Below are 25,695 nucleotides of genomic sequence, written 5' to 3'. Positions count from 1 at the left end.
GGGGGGGGGGGTATGCAAAGTGCTGTGTTTGTTTAGGAGTTACTTTACATGTATAAGGACTACTGATGTTCATTTTGATGTCAAAACGCTGCATCGATTTATGACATACTGTTAGACGGGCAAAAAAACTACATAAACAAAATAAAGAAGAGAAACAAAGCTAGTACTCCCAAGTTTAATCTGATTTTAGGTCGTGACAGGACCACTGGATACAGAATCTCTTGAAGCATCATAACATAACTGACCAAAGTGAGTAGAAATGTACCCCGTTCATCCTAATTACCAGACAAAAAACAAGTCTCCCTTTTCATCAACTATATACATTATTTCTGTCAGGCTGGGCTAAATAACAAACCAAACATGCTGTATTCTGCTAAGCCATGAAAATGAATGACTGAATAATTGAATTAATCAGCCCCTCTTTAAGTGATTGGAAATGTAACAGGATCCAGGCAGCAGGTGGCATGGTACTATTTCTGTGCTACCGGACTACAGGTAAGTGGTAACATGATCTGATAACTAGCAGTTCCCAACATCCTGTTTTCTGTGTGTTGGGAAGGGTGTCTGTGCCTGACCTATTTTGGGTTGTATATGCCAATAAATCAATATATTTACCTTCGTTTGGGCTTCATCTACTGTATGTGTAAAAAAAAAAAAGAGGTTTAGCATTTTGACCAATTGGTTTGAATTGCTCTGTCTCCATCGCTTGCTTATCAATAACAGATCTTTTTTATATATTGTCACAGGACTTACTACATGAGTAGTTACAGATAAATAGTTCACAGGAAACATCCCGAATTCTAGGGATAACGATGGACAATCAAAACATTTGTTTACGCATAAATACTTTTTTGGTGGGCTCATACAGATAGCGCTGTATGGTCAGGAGCCCCACCACTACTAGAGGTACACCTGTCCTCCACCCACCTCTCCAAACACACACACACACACACCTGTTCTGTAACCTAACGGGAATCAAAGGTCGCAGCTGCACAGGAGACCCAATGGACCCAAGAATAATTGTGATGCAACATTAAGAAACCAAGTCTCTGCTAATATGGATCACCCACAGGATTATTGTTTACTATAATCTGTCATGAGGAAAGGGAATATAGCCTATATTGCATTTTTTTTTTTACCAAATTCAAGGGAGCCTAAAATCAATCTGGCACAATATTAATTATTCTCCAGTGCTGGACTGAGTACACTCCTTCTCCTTCCCTATTCTTGCACCCCAGGAAAATACACGCACAAATACAGCAGAAAATACCAAAATGTAATCTTTTTTACTGTTAATATTCTGGAGTATACCCTGTATTGCAGAAGGGGTAAATAAATCTTGACGTTACCAGCCCAGTTACAGATGCAGATGCAGATGCAGAAAACCGAAATGATTCCTGATAAAATGGGTAGTAATATTAAGACACTGAAATAATAATCGGGCAGGTGTTTTTTTTTTTTCTCCCTCAAAAGCTGACCACTGCAAAACTTAACCTTGTGTTATCAGATCGCTTATCACAGCCATCTGATGCCACAAAGAGGGCAGATGGAAAGCTAGCGAAGCTATCTTGCTCCCTAAGACAAAAGGGAAAGTAATGGCTTAGCTATTGTCAATAGCAGTTAGTATACAGAAACCCAGCTCACAGCACTCTCCATTGCACATCGACGTTTGTGATTTTGTACGATCAACAAGACTTGAACCACCCGAAGCACACACTTGCAATATTACCGTAACATTAACCAAAATACTGGATACCAACAGGCATTGTAAGAAGGCAGCGCTGGCGTTAGCAACCTAGCAACAACAGACACCTGCTCCTGCTCCAGCTGACCAGCTAGCATCAGTGACTAGCCCAGACCTATGCTACCACTCAGCGTGCTAAGTTTAGACAAATAAGTTACACCGAAAACCCCTTTTGCGCCAAACGGACCACACTTTGGCCAGTTTTAGAGCCCAGGCACCCTGTGAGAGAGGCTATGGTTAGCCTCTGCTAGCGAGCAGGACCTCTCACAGCTGTGGGTATCTACAGGCAACGTTAGCAAGCAGGCTACCACGTCACAAAGAAACACCCTCGCTAGCAAACTACCCCAGCTATTCACCGAGCCTTCACTCAGCAGCAGACAAAAACATAAAGCACAGCATCAATATCACATTCATACAATTATCCCTTGGAACGAGAAGGGGCTTAAGTTCGGGCTGAGATAGTAAAAAATGTATTCAAACCTGAGCGGTGGACTGGTTGATGAGATGAGGATGGTGGAGGAGGTGGTAATGATGGAGCGAGAGGTTGTTGTTGGTGGGTTACAGTCGCCAGGACTACGGTGACTATGGCGCTGCCTCACTGGGCAACAGTTGCTATAAAACTCACCGGGAGCGCGCAACCTTACCAGTCAGGTGGGAGGAGATTAAAGCGCCCTTAATACAGTCTTAAAGGAAATAAGATCACACCGATAGACATATGTATTTGGAGTATATTGGGGATATGTTACAAGGATGGCCATTCCATGCAAACCCATGCGTTTAGTCGGGTAAATTTCAGTACATCAAGAATGAATAACACAGGGTGTTGAAATAAAGTCAGAAATGGGTTTAAGTGAGGGCAGGTTTGTAAAACAAAAGCCTACAAGTCTGCAAGTTCCTTAAAATGCTTTTGTTTTACCTCAGCTGATGCGAGCTTTAAACCCCTAATCAATCTTAATGAGATCATTTTTGTATTACTTTATTTTCATACTGTTGTGATTATGATTATGCATATACAGATGATTATTCATGAAGTTTGTGCTTCTTTTTAGGTTGACTGAATGTTCTGCTGTAGGTCTATATTTGTGCATTGTTAGATTCTGAAGAAGACAAGTTATAGGCCTATCATCAAATCCTGCTATAAAGAGTAAAATGTGCTTCTAAAGCTACCGTGTTAACCCAAAATCAGCCTCAGCAACATCTAAGTGTTGCATTTTAATTTGTCTTTCAATATAATGAACAGTTCAGTTTGCCATGGAGATGTTTCTCTTGACATTCACTTTTTAGTTCAGAAAATGAGGCACAATTGAATAAAATCAGCAATTAATACCATTAAAGTGTTTTAGGTGTTTTATATAATAATTATATAATAATTTATATAATCCATTTGGACATAATCCTCATCAGAAATATGTAAATGACAAAGGATTGTAATAGATCTCACTTGTCCAAACATGTTCTAGCCATTTCTTGTTCCTCAGATTTGAGAATGAGCAGACTGCAGAAAACGTCTTTTTCTTTTAACCCACCATTTGTGGAGGAGAACAGGATCATGTTTTATTTTGCAATTATTCCCACTGTCTTAATTTGTTATTGGAAAGTTAACCCCTCCTAATGAATGCGTCTTTCTACCTGAACAATTAAATGTTATCATTGTAGGTGTTAGCTGATCGTGTTATGCTTTTGAATCAAAATAAATGCTCCTTGTTTAATTCTCAGCCTAAGCCTTGTTTTTCTGACATAGCAGAGCAAACAAACAAAATAAATAGTTTTACAAAACTGGAGTTGACAAGCAATTATTGACAATATTTGAACCTCAAATTATTGATATACAAATATAGTCATTTTCATACATTGTGCACCACAAGTAAGGCTAAAATCATTCAGAACTTTTTAATTGGGAAAGGTGACCAAACAAAGCCAGCATTGTTAAGAGGCATCCTACTGCATACAAAGCTTAACCAACCACCTGTGTCCACTGCGCAACACTTTTTTTTTGGTAAGCAGTACTAAACAGATGCTTTTTGGACAAGCTGTTGTTGTTGCTAAGCAACTACTGAAACCCCCATCTGAAGCATGACACTCTTTTGCTAAAAGAATTATTTTCAAGTAATACAGTTTGTCCTTTCAATTTCAAACAAGAAAAATACGCTGCTGTGAAGACTGGTGCCTGCTGGACCTGTGGCTTTTCATGGTGTTCAGGTATACAGCTGTGGTTGATAATTAATTCTGTGATTTATGTTAGCTTGTTCTAAGAACTATTAAGTTATTTATAATGCTACCACGAAGCAGTTGTTCTGTTGTACCTTTTCACGTCTTGTTGTCTTTAATGCAAATATAGAGATAGAGATACTGACTCCATAGAGGTACTTACTTGAACAATTAAATTTGTTTATCTTTGCCTGGGAAAATGTGGTTTATGGTGTGCAAAGCTGCTGCTTTTTAAAGTATCAACAAAGGCATTACAAATTTTAGAAATCCACACAAAGTATCCACACTAACTATCTGTGGCATTATTTTTGAGAGCGGTAAAGATATAATCCTTGGCCTTGCTCTTAAGTGACAGAACAGCTGATAGAAGGGGGGTGTTGGAACTGTAACCTTGTATCTGTTATCTGTGTGGTGAGCTTTAAAAAAATTCAATAAAATTAGCCACCAACTGATCCTCAAGAGCTCTGGTGCATCTTCACATTTAACAACATTACAAACAAGGGAACAAATGATTTACTTCTTTTTCCTGATACAATAGCATTGTTTCTGCATATTTTAGCCCAATTAGTACAAATCAGTGCATACTTTACATTGCTGCTAATAATTTTTCAAAGCTTGCCTTAGAATTTTTTACAGTTTTTTTGAATCCTCATAGTCATTTCACTACACTGTTATCATTGCATGGTAATGCAGCTGAAAGTGCAAATTAGATTGAGAAGTCTGCACTGCATTAAAACACAACAATAACGTAACTGGCAAAAATAAAAACAGCAATAATCACTATGATAGTTGACCTATTTCAAGCAAGTTTTAAAGTCTCCAAAAGTTAATTTTCATACTATATGGAAATGAACTGAAATGAAAAACAGGTACAAAAATGCCACGTTTTTCGAAAGTCAACTGCAATATCAAGTGTCAGTCATTTGCAGTAATTAACTAAAACATGTAAATCACTGGTATCAAAAATCCACCCCATGATCACTCAAAGCATATTACTATATTCAAACAACAGGTTATGTCTATGAACATTACAGTGAAATGGTAAGGCTGTCTTGTTACTATAGTTACAAAGCCATGGTTCTAAGAAAAACCTTATAATAAATGATCCCTTGCATACTTTGCTTTGATTACAGTGTTGAATATTGTGCAAAATGTCACCAGAAACTACTTCAAGTACTTACTACATGTTATACACAAGCTGTAAAAAAAACTAGAAAGTAAACATTAAAATCCTGCAGGCTACTGTACATTGATTATGGGGGCAGAAGGCAGAGTGTTGATTCATTTATAGAGATTTAGTTGAAGAGAGAAACTTGCTTAATTATGCATCCGTCAGGTTATGGTGCCATCTGAAGTATTCTTCCCATTGACCATTTTATTTAAATGGAAATGGGGACATAAAACAGTGCAAAGGAACAAAACCGGCGACTGAGTGATATCATCCCTCTGTGTAGATGCAGGAGACCTGGCTTGTGCAGTGGTCCACCACAGTGAAGAAATCCCCTCCATGCAAATCTTGTTTAGGATCCACATCCTTAATGTCTGCCCGGCTGTGGACATCAAATCCTGCAGATGCACACACACACACACTCATGTATACAGATATAAACAGATGCATGTATGCACAGCAAAAATTGTGAAATCTGATGGCAATAAACTGCTCATCCTAGAGCAATTTTGGTTAGACTGTATTTTCATTACCTGTAATGCAGGAAAGAGCTGTTTGTAAGGTGGCAACCCCATTGGGATTATTGACTGCTGGAGGGAGGCTGTCACCAAAGGCATCATCTTGCATCAGATGACTCGAGCTTGTCTGTGCTGTGATCCCACCATATTGTGGAGGAGAATATAGAATCTTCATCTGCCCTGGGAGCTCTATGGGGTAAATGAGAAAGCCATTTATCCTATTGTAAAGAACAACTCTATAGCTTCTTTCCTTAAATTATACATTCCAGTAGAACAGCAGCATTAGACCTCATGAATGTAACAAATTGTGCCTTTCTGTCTTCTCAAACCCTGTCTTTATCTCAGCAGTTAAAACTAAAACGTGTGTTTCTGAACACCTTGTCAACATCATTGTGGCTGTCAACTCCGAAGGGGAAAAGAAGTGATATCTATTTAAAAGTACATAGAGTGGAGCTACCTGATTCTGTCTAACTAGAAAAATCACCAGCCACCTGCTACACATCATAAAGATATAGAGCACAAATTAATGTGCATGTGAGAAAATCTGTTCAAATAGGTTGTCAAACCTCAGACACTTGCTAATAGGCGTTCAGATGTGAAACATGCGTCTATTTGAAAAACCCCAAGAATACACTGTAAACCTCTGGGTACCTGGATTGTGAACTGCTAGATCAGGAGGCTGGCTGGGGTGCTTCAGATCTTGGTTGTTCTGCAGGGACATCCCATTGGGAGGATGCTGGAGGCAGGTGGAAGAGCAAGGCCCACACTGGTCTCTGGGGAAGAGCTGGTGAGGGGAAGGATCAACAAACCTGAAATATTTCAGACTGAAGTAAATACTCTGCTTGTGGAATTAAGAAAAAGAACAATATATATTTTAATTATTAAATAAAATCCCCGACAATCATTACTTATTTGTATTCTGTGGACCACACACAAAACATTCATACAATCATGTACAGTAATGATTTCCAAAACAATAGCAATGCAATTTTCTTTTGAGAGGAGTTGATATTTTAAATATAAAACGGTTTCTAAATATTTCTTGCATATAAAAGATTATTACCCACTGAATGGAATCAAGGATTACTTTATATTCTGTAAGCTTTCTGTGCTGAAATGCAATTCAGTGCAAACGCATACATTCTACAGTTATTACAGGTTTTGTATATGATTCAATGTATGGTATTTTCCTTAAAAAATAAGTAATACACAATATTTATATGAAGCTGTGTGTAATGACATCAACCTATGTATAAAAAAACACCATTAAATGCTGCCAATCTCTGTTTTTAAACCACTTACCGGAGATGTCCAATGCTAAAGAAATCAAAAACATCCAAGGTCACAGACTGCATCATCCTCTGACCAGCCTTAAATTTTAGTTTTGCGAACTTGAATAAACAACTGCATTTGTGCTATTCCATATATTCCCCCGTTTGACACAAAGGCACAATAATCAGTTAGCCTTCAAATAAAGCATTAATCCATCCATCATGAGGTAATGACAAGGTGACAATTTCACACATTATGCGTAAATCTGACGTAGAATTCAGCAAACCTTGGTTCCACAACCATTTGCATGAGAAACTGTTGTACTCACTTGATGAGATGGACAACATGACACATAAAATAACCACTTAAAAGAATGCAGAAAGCTCTCTCTCTTTCAGTTTAAACTTTTTCCATCTCCATCTCTGCTTCATCCAGGTAATGAGGAAAGAATTACTGCTTTCATGGGTTCCTCTGCCTCACTTCCTGGCTTCCTGCTCAGCTGATTTAACCCCTAATTTTCTGCATGGCATAATTCTGGTTCAACAATGGAGGGATACAATGCACTCAATGTTGGATGTCTTCTGCTGCAAATTTAAACATAATTTAAAAGCATATGTATGATATTGCTATTTACAATAAAATATAGAATTTCTGCACAATACGGAAGAAATACGCCATCTCAGGTGTTTCAGTTACCAAGTTCACAACCGCAAGATTGATTCTCTGTGCGATGTAATACAGTCTCTACTCTATACACTTATGGCCTGTACTACACAAGCTCATTCAAAGCATTTTCTCTACAAGTCTCTACAATTTGTTCCTTTGTCACTCTTTTTGATAGATAGTGGATCAAAACTACTCCTTCTGTCTTTAGTGTAATTAGCTCAAAAAAGAAAGACTTGTTAAACTCACTGAAACATTTTTTTTTTCAGCCTGTATTGTATTACAGTAAATCATTACTTTTATACCTCTGTTGCTAATTGTTACAGAAAATCAAAATCAATGGCATTTTGTTTAGATTCATCTAACTCATTATTATATACAGAGGATTAAACTAGTAAATTTAAATATTGTTCAGTGGCCATGGTAGCGGACACCCCTTTGGTTTGGCCAAGAAACACGTTTGCAAGCCAGAGTTTGCTGACAGTGTACAGGGACTGAATGGGAACCGAAAAGGAATCCAAGAAAAGTGTACAGAAAATGGCAGCAAGGATTTTACAATCGATTTAACATCTAAAAAAAGTAATTACAACGTCTCTCTTCTCCCACTGGACCTTAAATGGTATTTTTTAGATTTTATGATTCACTTATTGAATTCCTTAGCCGCTCTTGTCGGTGGCTATAGCATCCACTAATACCAGCGGTTGAGACCAATGAGGCAAGGCGAGGTCTGCTTTCACAGGCCAATTGTCTACCCAGAATCCTGCAGTGAATGCTTTGGCCTACCGCTGATATGAGAACAATCAAAGCCAGTGAGGAGCCATGAGCATCTGGCTGCTCAGAGCGACAGAAATACTTTATCACATGCTTTGAAGTGTATAGATGAAGGGATGTTTTCCTATGGATTGACCAGGGAAATATATTGCTGGCCATCTCCAACCTGTAAAGCCTTTTCCCAGCCACAGCACCCACACACATAAAAAAAACAAGAAACAAAACAATAATAAAAAAAACAACAACTGTTTAGGCTCTTTTATCAGGGTACAAAATAGTGCTTTCTTTTAAACTGATTATTCTAATTATGAGCTTATAGACTTGAAGCCATGACAACCATGTTTAAGTTGATTGTTTCAGATCATCAAAAGGGAGAAAAAAAGACTTATTTAAATCAGTCATGGTTAAAGTTCTAACTGTGCCAATGGGAAGACAAAATGAAAAGAAAATACCAGTTGGCTTGCTGGGAAAAACTAACTGCTCCAACTGTTGACTCTTATGTTGCTGCACATGGTTATATTTCACAGTATTTCAAAAAGATTAACATGAAGATGTTTTTATTTTACGTATGAATTGTTATGAGCAGGCTCCACACAGTATAAATGTAAATCTTTTTTAGTAAAAATTTTAGAATTCCTGTCACATTAAGTATATATGTATAAAAGAATATATACGAATAATAACATCATTTAAATCATTTATTTTTTGGATTTTTTCATATAATTTCAAATATGAAGACCTAACACAATAACACAAAAATCCTTAGTACCTGTAATCATCTTGTAAGGAGCACAACAGAGCCAGGTGAGGATTGCCGGAGGAGTCTTGTCCCTGTGGAGCAGCTAAGGAACAGGGATGACAGACACTTCAGGGCTGTCCACCACAGCCTCAATATAATGCATAAACCTAATATGTGCACATGGTTGCAGGGAGATTTTTAAGTATTATCAGTTTTCATATCAAACATTTAAATGCAAATAGGAAAGGCATCGACATACCAGAGTATGAATCATGAGACGTACAAGGGGAAGAGTTTAAGTTGTCGTCTATCCTTGCCAGAGGAGAAAGGCATGGCTGCAGAGGGTGGATGGTTAAACAGTCTGTCAGAGTGTCCTGGGATACACCATCAGTGGACTTCAACTAGAGAAATGACATACATAAACATAAACAGTGATGAATAGCAAAAACATTAATGAGATTCTGGTAGAATTTTCATTTAATCATTGCATTATATTAGTGGTAATACTGAGATAGTGTTATCTACAAAACTATTTTGTGTTACTCATATAATGAGCATCTTCTGCCTTTTTGTGTTGTACACTGTTTATTTCTGTTATGTGAATGTGGACTAAATATCATTATTTAGATATGACTAAAAACCTTAAGTCTTCCACATCTGATTTTATAATAATGCTTCATCTGTGTCACCTTGAGCACTTCTTGCTTTCAGCTGTTGAAAAAAAAGTTAATACATAGATCTGAACGTGGACATAACAGTCTATTTTTATTACCTGTAGCCAATAACTAATCTCTGCCAAATTAATCAAAAAACAAACTTAAATCAATTCAAAAGAAATCTGAATAACTGGGAAAACTTAGTTGCGTGGCATACATTGTATGGTGGACTTGGCTAATGACAATACAAACTACTATATAGAGAGGTATCTAATCCCTGTGAATACATCTATTGACTAAAACAGAATAAATACTAGACATACATAATGAATGAAACACTGGGTTTACTATGATGAAAATCTGAAGGATTATAGCTTTTTAAAGACTGTTTGCTTCCATCAGAACTATTTGCAGACAAGAATGTGGAGACAAGAAACAGCAAATGGATGCGTATGAGGGTTGTTATAGGTGTATAAGTTAGATATTGCATTGGTCTTGGTAAGAAACTAATATAACGTGTCATTAGTCAAATGACAATTACATTAAACATTTATTTGCGTTTTAGATGAAAGAAGTTGTGCATGTGGGAGACTTTGTAAAATGTCACTTTTTTTAGTAACTACCCACCTTCTTTGTCTGTATCTATGGTGACATCACTCTCAGTAAGAGGTAAAGAGTATAATTCTCTATCACACACGCAAAAATCTTAACAACACTGCAGTGCAATAATGTGAAACAATGGAGTCGGCTTAAGTGAAAAATAAAGCAGGAAAATATGACAAAAACATAATTATGTGTATTTTTTTGCGTGACCTAGCTCTGAAGCGTAGCACATAAGTGGCTGTCTAAACTGACTGATTTTCATCCGACTGCATACACACCTAGATGTAAGTTTCACATTTTCTTTTCAAGCTGTAGAGCTTAACTTGACAGAGTGGGATGGAGAGCACATCACAGAGTACATTCTCAGTGCCGTCAGTTAATTAGGACAAATGAAAGCAAAATGATGAAATATGAAATGTGTTTTTTTCTTCTTCATGGTTGTAATGTTGAGGAAGTGATGCTGCCTATTTGCAATCACCACTAATGAGATCTGGTCAAGGTGGCAAGTTATTTATAACTGCAAAATCTCAACCCAGCTTTTACAAATCCAGTATATTTTGTCGGTCAGTAAACTTTACACGTTCATTGAGTTGTGTGCTTGGTTTGTCAGTAAAATACATTCTCAGTAGTATTTGTTCTCAAAGAGAAAACAAACTGCTAAAAGCTGTGAATTGTGTTGCACAGCATGCACAGCAGTATACCTTCTTCCGTAACTGTCGTTCTCTTGTAGAGTGTGATTTCACGTGTTTCCTTAAGGAGCTGGGATCAGTATAACGCTTTGCACAGCCAGGCACCTGGCACGTATATGGCTTCTGTAAAACCACAGACATAGGAAAAACTTGTAAGACTCCACATAGAGGCAAAGACAGACAGACACACACAGACGCACACACACAAGCTTTGAAATACCATCCATAATTGCGCATATCTCTACAAGGCTGCCACTCACTGTTTCCAGGTGTGTACGCTGGTGTTTAGCTCTGTCACTTGAGTTGCTGAAGGCCTTGTGACATCCTGGGTGCTGACACAGATAGGGTTTCTCCCCCGTGTGGCTACGCAGGTGGATCTTCAGATTTTCTAGACGAGAGAAAGCCTTTTTGCAGCCTTCAAACTGTAACCGCACATAAACAGAGTAAAAGTAGTCAAAGAAGTCCTCTGCCATCATGTAGCCACAGATTAACATTTTCTACTACTTGCATTTAAAACAGACCTAGGGGTCATTCATTTGAAGTCCTTTATGTTTTTGGCTGTTGGCTCCATCCAGTGTAATATTCAATGTAATCTCTACAAGTTTAGAAGATGGAAGTCAATAAAGAAAAGGCCTACTGACCTCAGTGCATGGGAGGGAGTGGAAGAGGAAATATAGAAAACCTTTTAAATGTAAAAATGATTTAGTGTCAACTGACTCTCAAATATACCCTAACTGCTCTATGCTACAGTAGTTTCATGGTTGCAGGCAATCATCTATAAAGCAGCAAAGCCCTAAGTGGGGTAAACATTTGGGAGAGACAGTTGCATTTTAGTTTAATGGCAAGATTATGTTCTCTAGTGACAACTGGAACTTCTGGTTATTATCTGTAGTGAGCAAGCTTTATCAGTTGTCTTGATATGTTTGATTATTATACAACCGCAGTGCATTGCTACTACACAGCATTTATTTTGTGAATTTACTTGATGATAAAAATGATGACTTTGTATTTGTTAGCACACTTTTAGATGTTGATGTTAAGATGTAATTATTGGACTTTACTAACTTAGTTGGACTCACTGTGAAGAACATATATTTGCTTCACAGATCTACACTGATAATTCAACATAGCCTACTGAGTCTGATACTTTATTGGCTGAGCAATAAGTATCATATTTAGTTTGAGATCCGTCCCTTAACTGCACATAATCCTGAAAATAAAATACCCAGAATGAAATGGTTACTGCTTTCTGACTGTCATGAGTCATAGTGCTCTTTTTTGACAGGTAACTCTTAGGTGTTTACTATCCATAAATGAGAACTAGTCTAAATAATACAAATATACAGAGGCACAAATATGGTAGAAATATATATTTTTTTCTGTTCTGTTTTGTAGTTTGCACTTCAGTTACATATAAGGAACTGTTGTCACAGTGATATTGGGATCTTTAAATAGTTTACACAGATAGAATCATGAGGCTTTGTGCTTTCAAATGATGTAGCCTTTGTCTGTAAGTTTGTAAGGGTTCAATTGCAGGCATCTCAAAAGGTATTAACCCCCCACCCACCCAGGCTGCTGTTTGTTAAGGGGTTTTATTTGCAACGTTTAAAATTTCAAAAGACTTAAAACAATGTTTAACTCTCCCACTGTTTCAAATATATTTGAATTGTTTATACCTATTGTACTAATATAATATTTTAAGTAATACACTTCTGATAGTTGGGTGTTGCACCAGCAGGGGTCAGTGTTTATAAACACATCACTGTATTTGTGTTTTGAATCCTTCATCTTGCATCACCTTGACAGCGGTCTGTGGCTATCGATTAGAGAAAAAGTAAAGTCACTTCTAGTAGTAGTAGTAGTAATAGTCTAGAATATTCTCTATTAACCAACAAAACAGCTCTTTTTTGCTGTATCATGCGACCACGGTGACTTCACTGCTAAAATATGTGAATCATCAAAGCTTATCTTTTGTAAGGCCAGGCCTTTACTCTCCCTCTTCCTGTTCATGGGGGCTTGGAATGTCCTTACTAAGCCTTATGGAGAAAACACACAGACCATGTCCAACTTTGTTATTTTTCCTCTAAGGCTAGATTCCTCACATACTGATACCTTGCAGTCATCACTGCCAAACACAAATTAAAAATGATTTTTTCTTCCCTTTAATAGTTAACTAATAACATTCCTCTGGATAGAAATACTTGCCATCACTACAAAGCTATTTCCTGACAATATATATTCCCAAAAGTCCATCCAGTTACTGCAGTTGAACTTGAAAATAAAAATTCTTCAAGTCACTTTTAGCCAAACTTACTTATTTAATATTATAACCAAATGTTTTGAATGTTTAATGGATGGTGGTTGTATTCTGGAAATGTTATAACAGCATAAGGTATTGATCAGTGCTGAATGTGAAGAATTCTTAACATTTTGGCAAAGCAAACAGACAAAATTAGAAACTGAACAAAACAACAGAGTAGCACAAAATGAGAATTGCTTCTCATAACCTCTTCCCACGCACTTCATTCAGGCACTCTTTCCCATTCTGTTTCATTACAGTAAATGCTCCTTTATAGGAGGATGCACAATCCTAAATATAGTTTAAAGAAAAAGAATTAACAACAGAACCCTAAGCTAGACTGCCACAAGAAAAAACAGCACAGCCAGAGATAAATAGTCTCTTGCAACCAAAGTGAACGAACAACTGAGAACCAGCATAAAGCTAAAATACTGCCAAGACTCCAAGACTAGCCAGAGGCGGGAAACTGTGTAACTCTCTCTCTCTCTGTTTCATGAAGCTCTCATAAAGCGCAGAGGGCTTTTTAGTTTGTCGCGAGGGACGTTTGGGCTGAAAAGAAAGCAGCATGGGTCCTCAGTGTAGATCAGTGTTACAGCCAGCTTCTGACAGGTCCTGGCAGGTACTCATGCCCTGGCTGAACAATGACAGCTGCAGTCTGTGCCAGCAGAGTCTGTCCAGTGCCCAGTCTTACTCTGAGGTCAATTCACTCTGGACTTACTCTTCCCTGTTTCACCAGTGATATTTCTACCCTTTTGCTCTTTTTGTTTCGCCTGTTTCCCTATACTGTATATTTTTAGCTTCAGTGTTAATAGAAAACCTTATGAACTATCCAAATATTTAAAACAATATATGTGACAAACTGTCACTAATTGGTATCATGCCTAAATTTTAGAGGACACTGTGGGACTGTGGGGTGTTAAGCATTTTGGAGCGATAGATGGCTGCAATATGCTGTAATCGGGCATTATTGTATTATTGTGATATATTTCTATACAAATTACACTAAATAATTACAATTATCTCCAGGCGAGGATTCATAATTTTTTATCAGCAACTTCATTTTTTTGGTTTACATTTATAAGGTTTCAGCTGAAGAAAATAATTTGTTAACTAGTGCAATAATATACAATATAATTTGAAAATGTATTCCAGTACTAAAGCATCATTTCCTGGTGCCAAAATCAGGTTAGTTCCCTCCAAACAATTGTCAAGGATGACGCTTAAAATGTTGTCTAACCTGAAATCTTATTAGGCCTGCCTTCAGTGGTATTAGTGAGGCTTGAATTACAAGCTGCAAGTGTTGGGAAATTAAGTGGATTAGCAAGGAACTATGTTTTTTTTTTCACTCAGTGAGTGAGTAAAAGTCAGTAAATGCACAGATTGATCACAGCATGGATACTGAGAGAACGTAGATGAAGCAAATTTTGGCCAACAATAATTGATGCTAACTGGCGGTAATTATTGTTTTACAAAAACATTCAGTAGAATTTTGAGTCAGGAAAAAATAACCATAGAATTAAAAACACAATTTACTCAGTCAGAATAACTGAAATTAATTGAGTGGAATTTTCAGTGCTGGAGAGGTAGTAGAAAAACCTGGCAGCCACAATGTACAAGCTAATAATTCCAAAGAGCAAAGCCATTTCTCCACTACCTGAGGAGCAATTAGCGAAATGGTAATAGCAGAAAATTAAATATAAAATCGTCCAAAAATCATAATTAATGTGCTGTTTCACAATGACAGTAGAATTCTCTTGTTTGGGTTTCAAACTCTGCTTTTAAAACTGCATATATTTAAGTCACAGTGACATATACAAATAGACTGGTGAGTCAAGGATATGCTAACAAACTGTTCACTGTTCAATCATCATTAAACAGATTGTCAAATGACAGGTACAAGCCTGGGCCTGCCTTATATGTTCACTGTGTAACAAGAGCTACCTCATTGTTCTGCACGCTGGCTTGCACTTCATTTATCACGCCTCAGTTTATTCACCTGAGAATAATTTAGTTAGCTTTCTCTAAATATTAAAGTATTTTTAGCTGTTCTAACTCTTCTGTGATTTTCATATGTAGAATTTATTTTGCTTACTTTTCAACCCCAGAAGGAAGAGAAGTGATCACATGCGCAGACTCATGCTCAGGACTATGAAAATGTTTATGTAAAGAGAAAAAAAGCCTACACTTTTGACATAATGTTCAGACCTTGACCTAAAGAAAATCCACACAGATTTAAAATGTCTCATTGAAGCACAGGCTTTGCCATGATAAGTGTTGCCTTTTTCTCTCTTTATTCAAAGTTAGCCTGTACTACTGTAAAACAAACCGCAAGTGCCAGTTCATATCGGTTCTGTTTTTGGAAATGGGTTCTGACCATGAATACTTTCTTCATTATTAAATGATTACATGGAACATAGACCCATCCAATGATTGCAGCCCCATGGCAACAGTGTGCTTCAACTAATAAGTGAGTATTTTGGTACAAAAGGTCGACTGCAGGTATGCATGTTGTTAATAATTGACTTGTTAAAAGCAGTGACATGAAGCATGTTTGACCAGTGGTTTGTCAATTACTCATCTACGTCTCAAGTATTTCCCAGTGGGAGTGAGAAGAAGACAAAGGAGAGAGTGAGGAGTGGAGTAAAATCCATACATAATTTTTAGCATGACTCTATGGATGTCGGTATGTCTGCAGGTTGGTGGGTCGGTCAACCACTTTTGGTTTGACTGAAATATCTAAACTATTAGATAAGTTGCCATGCAATTTAGTACATACATTTATAGTCCCCACAGGATGAATACCATCAATTTCTGTGGCCCTATGACTTCTCCTCTTGCATCAGTGAATTGACATTTTTGGCATTTTGGAGGTCAAGGTCTTCAATTCATCCTATGAAATATCTCAACATTTACTGGTACAAAATTTGGCACAGATAGCCATGCAACTCAGACAATTCATCCTATTGACTTTAGTAATCCCCTGACTTTTCTTGAAGCATCAACAGCAGGTTTATATTTTTGGCTATTAGATGGATTGTTGTTACATTTGGTAGAGACATCCATGGCCCCCTCCAGATGAATTGTAATTACTTTGGTGATCCCCTGACTTTTCATATAGCACCAAAACTTTGGATTATAACCAAATATCGTTCTAAGCCTCGATTGTAATTCGTGTTGGTGCTAATTAGCAAATTAAAGCAGCAAACACACTTCATAAACATTAAAACTATATATTCGCATTGGCTGTTGTAAGCATGTTAGAATGTTGACAAAAGCTTTTGGCCTAGTCTTGTTTCTATATTCTAGACTTGCATTACACTTAAAACAAATAACCAAACTAAAGAGGCATCATTAAATTGCAACACATCTAAAAGAACTATCAATCAGGCCAAACAAAGCTACTAGTTCATCAATAATCAGTCCCATGGATAAATGCCAATTCTTTGGCCACAATGATGCAGACCTGTAGAGAGCCAGACTACAGGGCATCACCTTCCCAGAACGATGGCCAAGTTTGTCAAACGGTGGCCTGGCAAACCCCCTGCTGCTGACAGGCCCAGTAGCTTCTAGAGAGCCATGGTGCCATGCCAGATCTAAAGTGCTAGGCATCTTTTGTGCTGATTTAATAACTACATAATTGAGTGAACTCCCATGTCAATTATCATAGAGCTCTGCTAATTACCCCATGGCTAAAGTTAAGAGGAGAGAGAGACCATATTTTTGATCTAAACCTTGGCCATAAACACAGAGCACATGAAGGCATTTGTCCTAAAAAGGCTTTTTTTCCTGCAGCCTGAGGCCTGAAAGCCTTCAAATAGATACTGTGGCATTGAAGGGAACACTGAGTATTGAACTCTGTGAGCCCCTGACATTCATCATGTTCCTGCTTTGACTGCATTAACTCAGCCTTCTCACAAATAAGTAAAGCGATATGCATCTGATTCAGATTGAGCTGTGCTATCAGTGTATTGTTAGGAGGAAAGAAGGCATACAGAATCTTCTGTGTGAAAATAAAGCATAGACTTTAGTTGCATGAGAAGACACGCAGCTGTGGTCTGCATGGTGTACCGTGCACTTGTTGGGTTTCTCTCCTGAATGGACCCTCATGTGAATCAGAAGCTTGTATCGGGCATTGAAGGGCTTGAAGTTGCGCGTACAGCCCACCCAGTAGCATGTGAAATCCTCAGCCTTCCGCTGGTCCACATGTAACTTTTCTATGTGTCTTACCAGTTCCTCCTTTTGCTCATAGACTGCACTACAGTTTAACCACCTGCAGCAGTGGGACCCATAGTCCTCCAGCTCTCCTTCTTCTTCTTCCAGCATTGGGACCTGGGGTAAAAAGCTCACTCCATGCCTGGGAGGAACCATAGGAGGCTGTGCGAGAGGGTCCTGAGAAGGGGGTTTTATTTTGCAATGACGTCTAGTGAGGTGGAGGTGCTGGTGTGAGTGGTAGGGTGGTGGAGGCCCCTGTGGAGTAGCAGCTTCTTGGATAGTGGTCAACAGGGCTGGCTGTAACAAAAGATGTGGCAGCAGGTTGTTGGTAGTTTGGCTGCAGCTTTCTGAAGTCGTCTCCAGTGCCCCTCCTTCCTCTGGGAGGCACTGCTGCTCCACCACCATGTTAGCCATCTGGCTCTCCAGACCCCCTCCCTCTTCAAGCAGCTGCATACGTCCACACTCTGTCTGCGGGGCCAGAGCCTGCGCAGAGCCTGGCATGCTGTAGGGATGACCCTGGGGGATGGAGCAGCCTCTCACACCCAGGAAGTGACCATAACCTTCAGACTGGACAGGTGAGAGTGTGGGATGAGGGGAGCTGCGGGAACCGTTGATATAAGCCACAAGTGAGGTAGGTGAAGTGCGTATGATGGAGTTGAAATCAATACCCATGACATCCGACAAAGGCGACATGGAGAGAGCTCTCTTCTTAGCACGAGACTGTCTGGGGCTTCCACCATCACCTGCAAAGAGGTACGAGGGGAGGGAGGCTGAGGTGCTAGTGCCACCTGATACGGTCGTGCCAGACATGGCTGTGCCAGGGGAAAGGCTGAGCTGCATACCTCCCTCGCTGGCTTGGGTGGAGCACTGCGGTAGACCAAGTGGAGGAAGCACACGGTAGCCATATGGCCAGTCATGTCTGCCACTAAACACTGACTGTGTTTCAAACAGACTTAAGGTAGTGGATGCCAGGGATTCTCTGGACAGTAAGGATCTGAAACAGATTGTTGTTATTCACTTTAGTATCACTCTTCAGATTTAGTGCACTCATCATAACATACTGTTATTGATATTGCCCACCTGGCATCAGTGTGGGGAATGTGCACACTATGTGGATGTGTTGGAGGATGTGGTGCTGATGGCCCTGCAGTATACTGTTGGCCTGTGACAACAGTTATGGGACTACTGGTCACTGTTAGGTTAGCAGCAGCGGGCAGACCAAATACTTCCATTGTAGGCCCAGGCACAGAGCAACCTGCTGGACACAAGCCCAAAATTCAATAAACAACATAACCATATGGGAGATAATTTATTAAGGTTACAGCATAACATTAACATTTTTTCCACATTCAAAAAATATCCACAGAGATACACACATGAAAGTGCTGTCAGAAAAAAATAACAAATGCAAATCAACATGCAAAACATTTAGTCTGCTTTAAAGGGACAGTTCACCCCAAAAACAAAAAAAACAAAAAACAAAACAAAAGAACAACTTTTGAAACACTCAACAGCAATGTCTCTTTTCAGAAATGATGACTCAAAATAATCCACAGACCTTGGTGTGAGCACTTTCAGGAACTATTTTCTGTCTACGTATCACCGCTCAAAAATGCTCATTTCCCCCTGCACAGTAATCTAACTGGCTGGTGTAGCTTGGTAGAAAGAAAATAGTTCCTATATGAAACTGCTCAAAGGTCTGCGGATTAACCAGATCATAATTTCTGGAAAGAGACACTTTTTAAATGTTTTTTTTTTGGCGCTTGGAGCACCACCAGCCAAGTGCCATCAAGTTCCATTATATTCAAGAGAAGACATTTCTATGTCCGATATATCCAAAATTTAGGAATTTGCACCAAAACAATCCAGATGGACAAATAGCACTACAGGGAAGAAGAACAATTTGTATTTTTGATTTTGGGGTGAACCTTCTCTTTAACTAAGGTTTATACAGTATACTGTGGAATTTCCCTCGCCAACCTGAGCAGGCAAGAGACACTTTTTGCTCTGTTAATCACTAATGAGCTTTTCACCTCCTTCTACTTTTTCTCTGTAGAAAATTTAAGGACAGGTTTTATGCTTGGTTAATTATCAATACATAAGAACAAGACGTCTAGCAAGAGGACTTTGAGGTTGTGAAGATCACATTAAGAATAAGTGAAGTATGAAGATGGTAATCATTTCAGTGGAAAATGATATAACATCACTCTGTCAGACTTGTTATTTTATGGGATGTGTGCCCAGTCAGTCTATCAGTTAAAATAGACAGAGTTCGTTTTGAGCTAGGGGTCAGATCCTGAATACAGCAGCACTAAGATACTGTTCTAGAGAATACACTTAAAAGTTAGTTACACACATTTATTTGATTAGATATGTTTATCCTTTGTTTTTACCTTTGAAGCTGTTGTTAGAGGAGCAGGCTCCTGTCTGTATGGTAGTTGTCACTGTTGTGGTTGGAGGATGATGAACTTGCTGGTGTGGGGATGCAGTTGAAATGTTTAGATGCTTCCCATTGGTCAACACCTGTCTGCGGAGACTCAAGGTTGGCAGGACAACATGGCTTCCGCTCTGTTTCCCGGAAGCAAAGGAGTGGAAGGCCCCTCTTTTTACCTTTTCCATGCCCGTGGAGGGACTGAGATTGGGCCGTTGTGGGGAGGACATGGGCATCCTGATGGATTGGGACTGGTGTCCTCTGATCATGCTCAGTGATGGGGACACACTGCAAGGAGACACCAGGAGCTGACAACCTTTTCCACTCATGGCTGCGGCAGATTCATTAGACGTTCTTGAGGAAGCTGATTTAAATAGCTGCAGATGGTAAAACTTGATTTACACAGGATATGATAATCCCCTGCTCATACCTATAAAAAACAACAAAACATAAAAGTCCAAATAAATAGAATATTAAAATATGGGATTAAAACACATATAATATACAATCCACAGTCTGTACTTTCAACCTAAACTAGAAAACCACTAAACCACAAACAACTGAGCACCATGTATTTTTAGACTGTATTTTAACGAGATTTTTGAGGTTTTAACCAACAATTATAAACAATTATTATCCAATTTACTACCATACGAAAATTATATTTCATTAAAATGTCAAAATGATCACTGAGAGTCCGTTCTGTTGTATCATTATATTCATAAACATGCTCAAAGCCAACCACTTTTAAAGTTGAGGTTTAGGTAAGGATAAGTGCTTATCCCATATAAACAGCAGCAGCTCTGATGAATCTCTTCGGAATTCAATCTAAAACAGTATCCTCAAACCGTAAAAAATATGACCTTTTTCAAGTTTTTCCATCTCACTGTCTGTGCCGCCTTTACGCACCTGTTGTTGTCGCAAACACTTTTCCCAAAGTGACATGTCAGCATGAGGGGCTCCTTCAGTCTGCCGAGCTGTGAACGTAATCTGGATAAAACCAGGAGATCAACTGCCGTGTTTCTCTGAGAGTTTGTGATGTGTGTGCACTGAGCAGAGAAGTCAAGCCTCTGAGGAATCTTTCAGTTTGAACCGCAGCGTCCCGCCTCACTCCTCTGTTTCCAGGAACTTCTCTTATTTTACCCCTTCTGCCCTTGACGCGGCTTTGTGTGAACGACGTCATTTTAAACAGAGTGGACCTTAGCAGTGAATAATTAAAGATTTTTTTTTTTTTTTTGGTTCACGGGTCCCTTAATACAGCCCACACTGCGCTGAGACAGTCTTTAGGTGAGATCATGCCATAAAGAATAAGCTATGTGTTTTTTTTTATGTGTCTCAGTTGCATATTTATTATTAGTCAAAAGTATTGTTATATCAAGTTTATGGGAAGGAAAACTTTAATTCATGTTCACTTAAAATAGCCTACAGTTTTAAAAGGTTCGCACTCTTGCAGGAATTCTATAAGCCACATCTTTAAGATGGCTTCAGGCTATCATTTGTAATTGAAAACACTGTTGAAAACAACTAATCTGTGGTGGTAAGGTTAACGATTTTATGAGGTATAAAATGACAGATAGTAGTGACAGCTACTGAACATAATTGCATATAGCTGCATACAGATAGCCACATATCCTTAAAGGCTAGGAAGGGAGTGAATGAGTGTCAGCCTCTGGCCTTACAGAGGCCTAGCAGTAACATGTCCATTGTTCTTTGCTGTAAGATATTTATGTTTTTCTTCTAATTAAAACTGAGATTGTAAATATCTTTAAAATGCTGTTCTGAAAAGGAAAGAAAATGATATCAAGATTATCATTTAAGCACATAACATACATAATTCAATATGGAAGGCACACTTTCATTACTCTTTTGTGTTTCTGACAGCCCTACAGCCATGACATGACAAGTTTGCTTGATACAGTTTTTTTCTGTATTCTTTATGCCGCTGAGCATTCCCACAACCGCATTAATTTGAACCTTGCTTGTGACTTTGTGTTGCATGAATCTGCTACCTGCTCTGTTCCTCACTAACGCTATCCTCCTTTTCCTCCTCCCAGCTCAGACACCATTGTTTGGCACTTTTCTCCTGGCCGCAGGAGTATTTGCTCTGTAGATCCTGCTCCAGGTTGCCATGGAAACCAGCATGTTTATAGGAGGAAGGGATGGTGGCTGTTCTTTGGGAACATACATGGAAGAGGATCTCTACTCCACAATTTATCATAATGATGAACTTATAGCTGACTAACAGACAGCATCCACTAAATGAAAATACATGTGTGTAAACAGACTGTGCTGACTGGTGTGTCTTGAGGGGTTGGAGGACTAATTTTGGTCTGCAGTCAGACATAATGACTGCTGGGAATTTGCATTGATCAGAATGGTGCATTGTTGATGCATATGGTTCAGTGACTTCATTGGCTTATGGGCTTTTCACTGTATTATTCAAATGAGGATGCTTTGCCTGTCTCTGTTATCTATAAAATATACCTGTGAGATTATTTCCTAAATGAAAACTTTTATTTTTGGTACAGGAAAATTACTGATTATGAATTACTGTGCTCATTTGATGATTGAGATTGATCACTTGAGATTTCAGATAAAATAAATTATGGTTTTGAATTTAAAGTAGTAGTGACCTCTGGTGGGATAGCATTAAATTACTCTGCTCCCAGCCTGTGAAAGCAATTTATTGGGCCTACATTTATGCAGTATTTCAGCTTCAGTTCATCACAATATTACTTTCATATTCCTGATCTGATGTCTATAAAAACATTTTTAAAACACTAAAAAGAGGGAACAGTGATGTACTGCAGAACAGAAGACTTTTCTAATCTCCCTTTTTCTTCTTGTGTGAAGTGTTCCCTCTTTAGCCAGCAGGGGATACTATTAGTACACCAGTGGGGTGGTTGTCAGCACCATACATTTACAGATACAGAAAAAAAGAATAAGAAAAAAGAAATGTAAAGATGTAAGAAAGGACAAATGTGATGCTTGTGAAGGTCACCAAGATAAGACTGCTCCTTGTTCACATGATTACATAAAATACTCTACATCTTTCAGGGATCCACCAGCCCTACTGTGATTTGGCCTCTTCTTCCCTCGACTAAGTGAGTCATGGTGCGTTTCCAAATGTCAGAGTGTAACAGGATGGTAAAGCGTCTGAGCTTGAGGCAGAACAACAACGCAGATGTAGCTGCTTGCTCTTCTTCTCAACAACAAAAACTGACACTTGGAGCGGTGCTTTCATAGATATGCTCATACTGGATAACATTTACAGTTTAAAACACTCTCGGTCAAACTGGAACATGTCACTTAACTTTTCTCCAGTAGTCCATGGCCTCCTCTGTATCCTCCAAACAGAAGCAAAGGATGTTTTAAGGAAAGTATTTGAGGAGAGAAAGTGGACAAATAGGTGCAGCAAAGTGTTAAAAAAAAAGACCAAGAACCAGATGAGATATAAGTGTTGACCATTTGTGAAAAGCTCCATTTGTAGCAGAATTAATGCTCTAATAGACTCTCCACCACTTACAGAATCCATTTTCCCCACTCTTGATGACAGCATCAGCACTCCTGGAAGTAGCAAAGCATTCATTCTGGTGTCAAGATGAGAAACCATGGGTAATTTCTCTTTAGGTTATATTACAATAGTCACTTAAGGTAATGCACACCCCAGTGGACCTGTGATTAATTAATCTGCTTTTGATTTGCTAATGACAGTTCAAGTCAAATACAAGGTTAGTGAAGGCTGAGTCAATCCTTTTAACTGCAGCTGCAGAGAGGACTCTGGTGAGTGTAGGAGATATCAATTTATTGGTATCATCCCTCATTATAACGGCTGCTATTAGCCTGCGGCACCTCACATACTTACTCACGGCATATTAATAGGCAAATACAGCGTTACACACTCTCATATCCGAGATTGCATTAAAAGTCTCTCATAAACATTAAAATCACTCATGTTGTTTGTAGCCAATAGTGTTAAATTAATGTTTTGTAAGACATCTAAAGTAAAAAAGAAAAGACAAATAGAGATGCAGCACCATCCACTGTACATGACGTACAGTAGGGGAAAAGACCAATTCATCCATCTCCTTCTGCTCCACAACTGTCAGTACCAACACTCAGATGAAGATGAGTGTGAGAGAGATGGGCTTCTGAGTGTCTTCCATCTCCATCTGTCAATCTTAGTTGACTTCTCTAACAACCTTTACAGAGAAGTGATATCTGATGGAAAAAAAGGAGGACGGCAGAGAACACAGGCGCCCATGTCTCTTCCAGCAGACTCTGTCTTTTTCCTCCTCCCTGCTGTGTTTCCGAACAGGATGACTCTAATAAAAGATTGCTGACACAACAGCCCCTGTGTTTAGAACCGCCGTTAGGCTACGGGCTTGTTTTTAATTTGAGTGCACGTTCGGGGGTGAAGCCTAAGGATGTGGGTGCTGTAAGCTCCCTCTTTCCTTTTTGGATATTATTAACACTGCGGCTCTGGAATCGCATCTAGGACGATGAGGCCTGAGCGCTGGAGCATAATCACAGGACTCTGAGTCTGCCAAATCAACAGAAACATTTCCCAAGACTTCAATATAAACACAAAAGGGAGAAAAGAAGCTTGGACAACAAAAGATGCAGATCAAGAGTGAAAGGGAGTTTAATTTAAGTAACTGAAATCCAATTAAATCTGGGTTACTCAACCATAACATGATGTGGCTCAATGACAAAGCGTAAGGCAATAACAATGACCAAACTTGATATAATGCTTTCAGAGTAGAGCTTTTATCTGCATGTTGGACATGTGCACACAAGACCTTGGACATTTCACATGGTCACATAAGAACTGACCTTATTGATGATGATCTCAGAATGTAAAATTAAAGAAAACAGGTTTAAAATAAATAGGTTTCAATACTGTAGCTACTTCTTTAGCAACGTTGCTGTTTAAATTAATACAAAAAGTTCAGGATGTATGACACATCTCATATTTGTGTTTAAAAATGAAAACATAGATTAACATATTTATTGTATTGCATTTGCTCTTCAATGTGCCTCATGCTTCACTATGAATTTTTTTTTTACATTTTGTTAAATAGTGTGTGAGTGTAGACTTAAGTTTAACTTGACTCATATGGCTCAGGGTGAAAAACCTCCACAACTGCAGTTATCATAGTTAAGTGGCACATGCTTGTGGGGTGTGTGTGAGTACTTTGATAGCAGTGGTACAGCTTTAGGAGGCCTGTTTGAATTTCTTAGTGCCAGCACTCTGGTGAGGGCTGACAGGGCACGTAAGACAACCTAGAAGGTCCAGACATAGGAGGGTGTGTCATTAAACCCCTGCCTGGAGCCCCCTGGTCAGATCATCCCAACATCCGTCTTCATTAAAAAGGTTGCTCTCTGAGCAGATGGTCATTAAGAGCACCCCCCCTCTTCAGTCCCGGCACCCTCTATACACTAGGACACTACCTAGAGGACACCCATCATCCCTCAGGAACCCCAAACCTCATAGAAGAAGAAGAAGTGGTGCCCGACACTGCCACCTCGTAATGATCACTCTGGGGTCTTCATAAATCTCTTTTTGAAATCTTTCAAAACAAGAACATTGAAGTATGTAGATGGCACATGTAGCAGTATAATCAATGTGTCAAACCCCATGGCACAAGATAGAGGTGGTCAGAGTGACACAACTGACACAAAAAAGTAAGTAATATCATCAGTGCTTTCCTGCTCTGTT

The 25,695-nt window shown here is 38.8% G+C and overlaps 2 protein-coding genes across 4 annotated transcripts in view; both read right to left on the bottom strand.

The window, feature by feature from the left end:
• rfx3 (regulatory factor X, 3 (influences HLA class II expression)) overlaps positions 1-2,349 on the bottom strand; it is a 15,929-nt gene extending 13,580 nt beyond the window's left edge. The window contains exon 1 of the mRNA XM_035667880.1: positions 2,225-2,349. The gene's annotated coding sequence lies outside the window, so the exon portion shown is untranslated. The remainder of the gene's footprint in view (positions 1-2,224) is intronic.
• An 830-nt stretch (positions 2,350-3,179) lies between these two features.
• glis3 (GLIS family zinc finger 3) lies at positions 3,180-21,110 on the bottom strand. Of its 3 annotated transcripts, none has more exons than XM_035668556.1 (11): positions 20,883-21,110; positions 19,936-20,403; positions 18,623-18,800; positions 17,399-18,536; positions 11,292-11,453; positions 11,044-11,154; positions 9,343-9,484; positions 9,114-9,186; positions 6,290-6,447; positions 5,654-5,827; positions 3,180-5,518 (listed from the first exon to the last, which is right to left on the bottom strand). In XM_035668556.1, exons 2-11 carry the CDS (start codon positions 20,300-20,302, stop codon positions 5,391-5,393), a joined length of 2,631 nt encoding a protein of 876 aa, XP_035524449.1. In that variant the 5' UTR covers positions 20,303-20,403; positions 20,883-21,110; the 3' UTR covers positions 3,180-5,390. The 3 variants fall into 3 exon arrangements, with proteins under 3 accessions (XP_035524449.1, XP_035524450.1, XP_035524451.1); XM_035668557.1 differs by having other exon boundaries at positions 18,623-18,797; XM_035668558.1 differs by lacking the exon at positions 3,180-5,518 and having other exon boundaries at positions 5,696-5,827; positions 6,290-6,422.
• Positions 21,111-25,695: the final 4,585 nt, after the last annotated feature.

Source organism: Morone saxatilis, unplaced genomic scaffold, assembly GCF_004916995.1.
Source record: "Morone saxatilis isolate NCDOM2014 unplaced genomic scaffold, NCSU_SB_2.0 Contig21, whole genome shotgun sequence".
NCBI lineage: Eukaryota > Metazoa > Chordata > Actinopteri > Moronidae > Morone > Morone saxatilis.
Note: the sequence above shows the minus strand (reverse complement) of the source record. Positions and strands in the feature narration are given on the sequence as shown.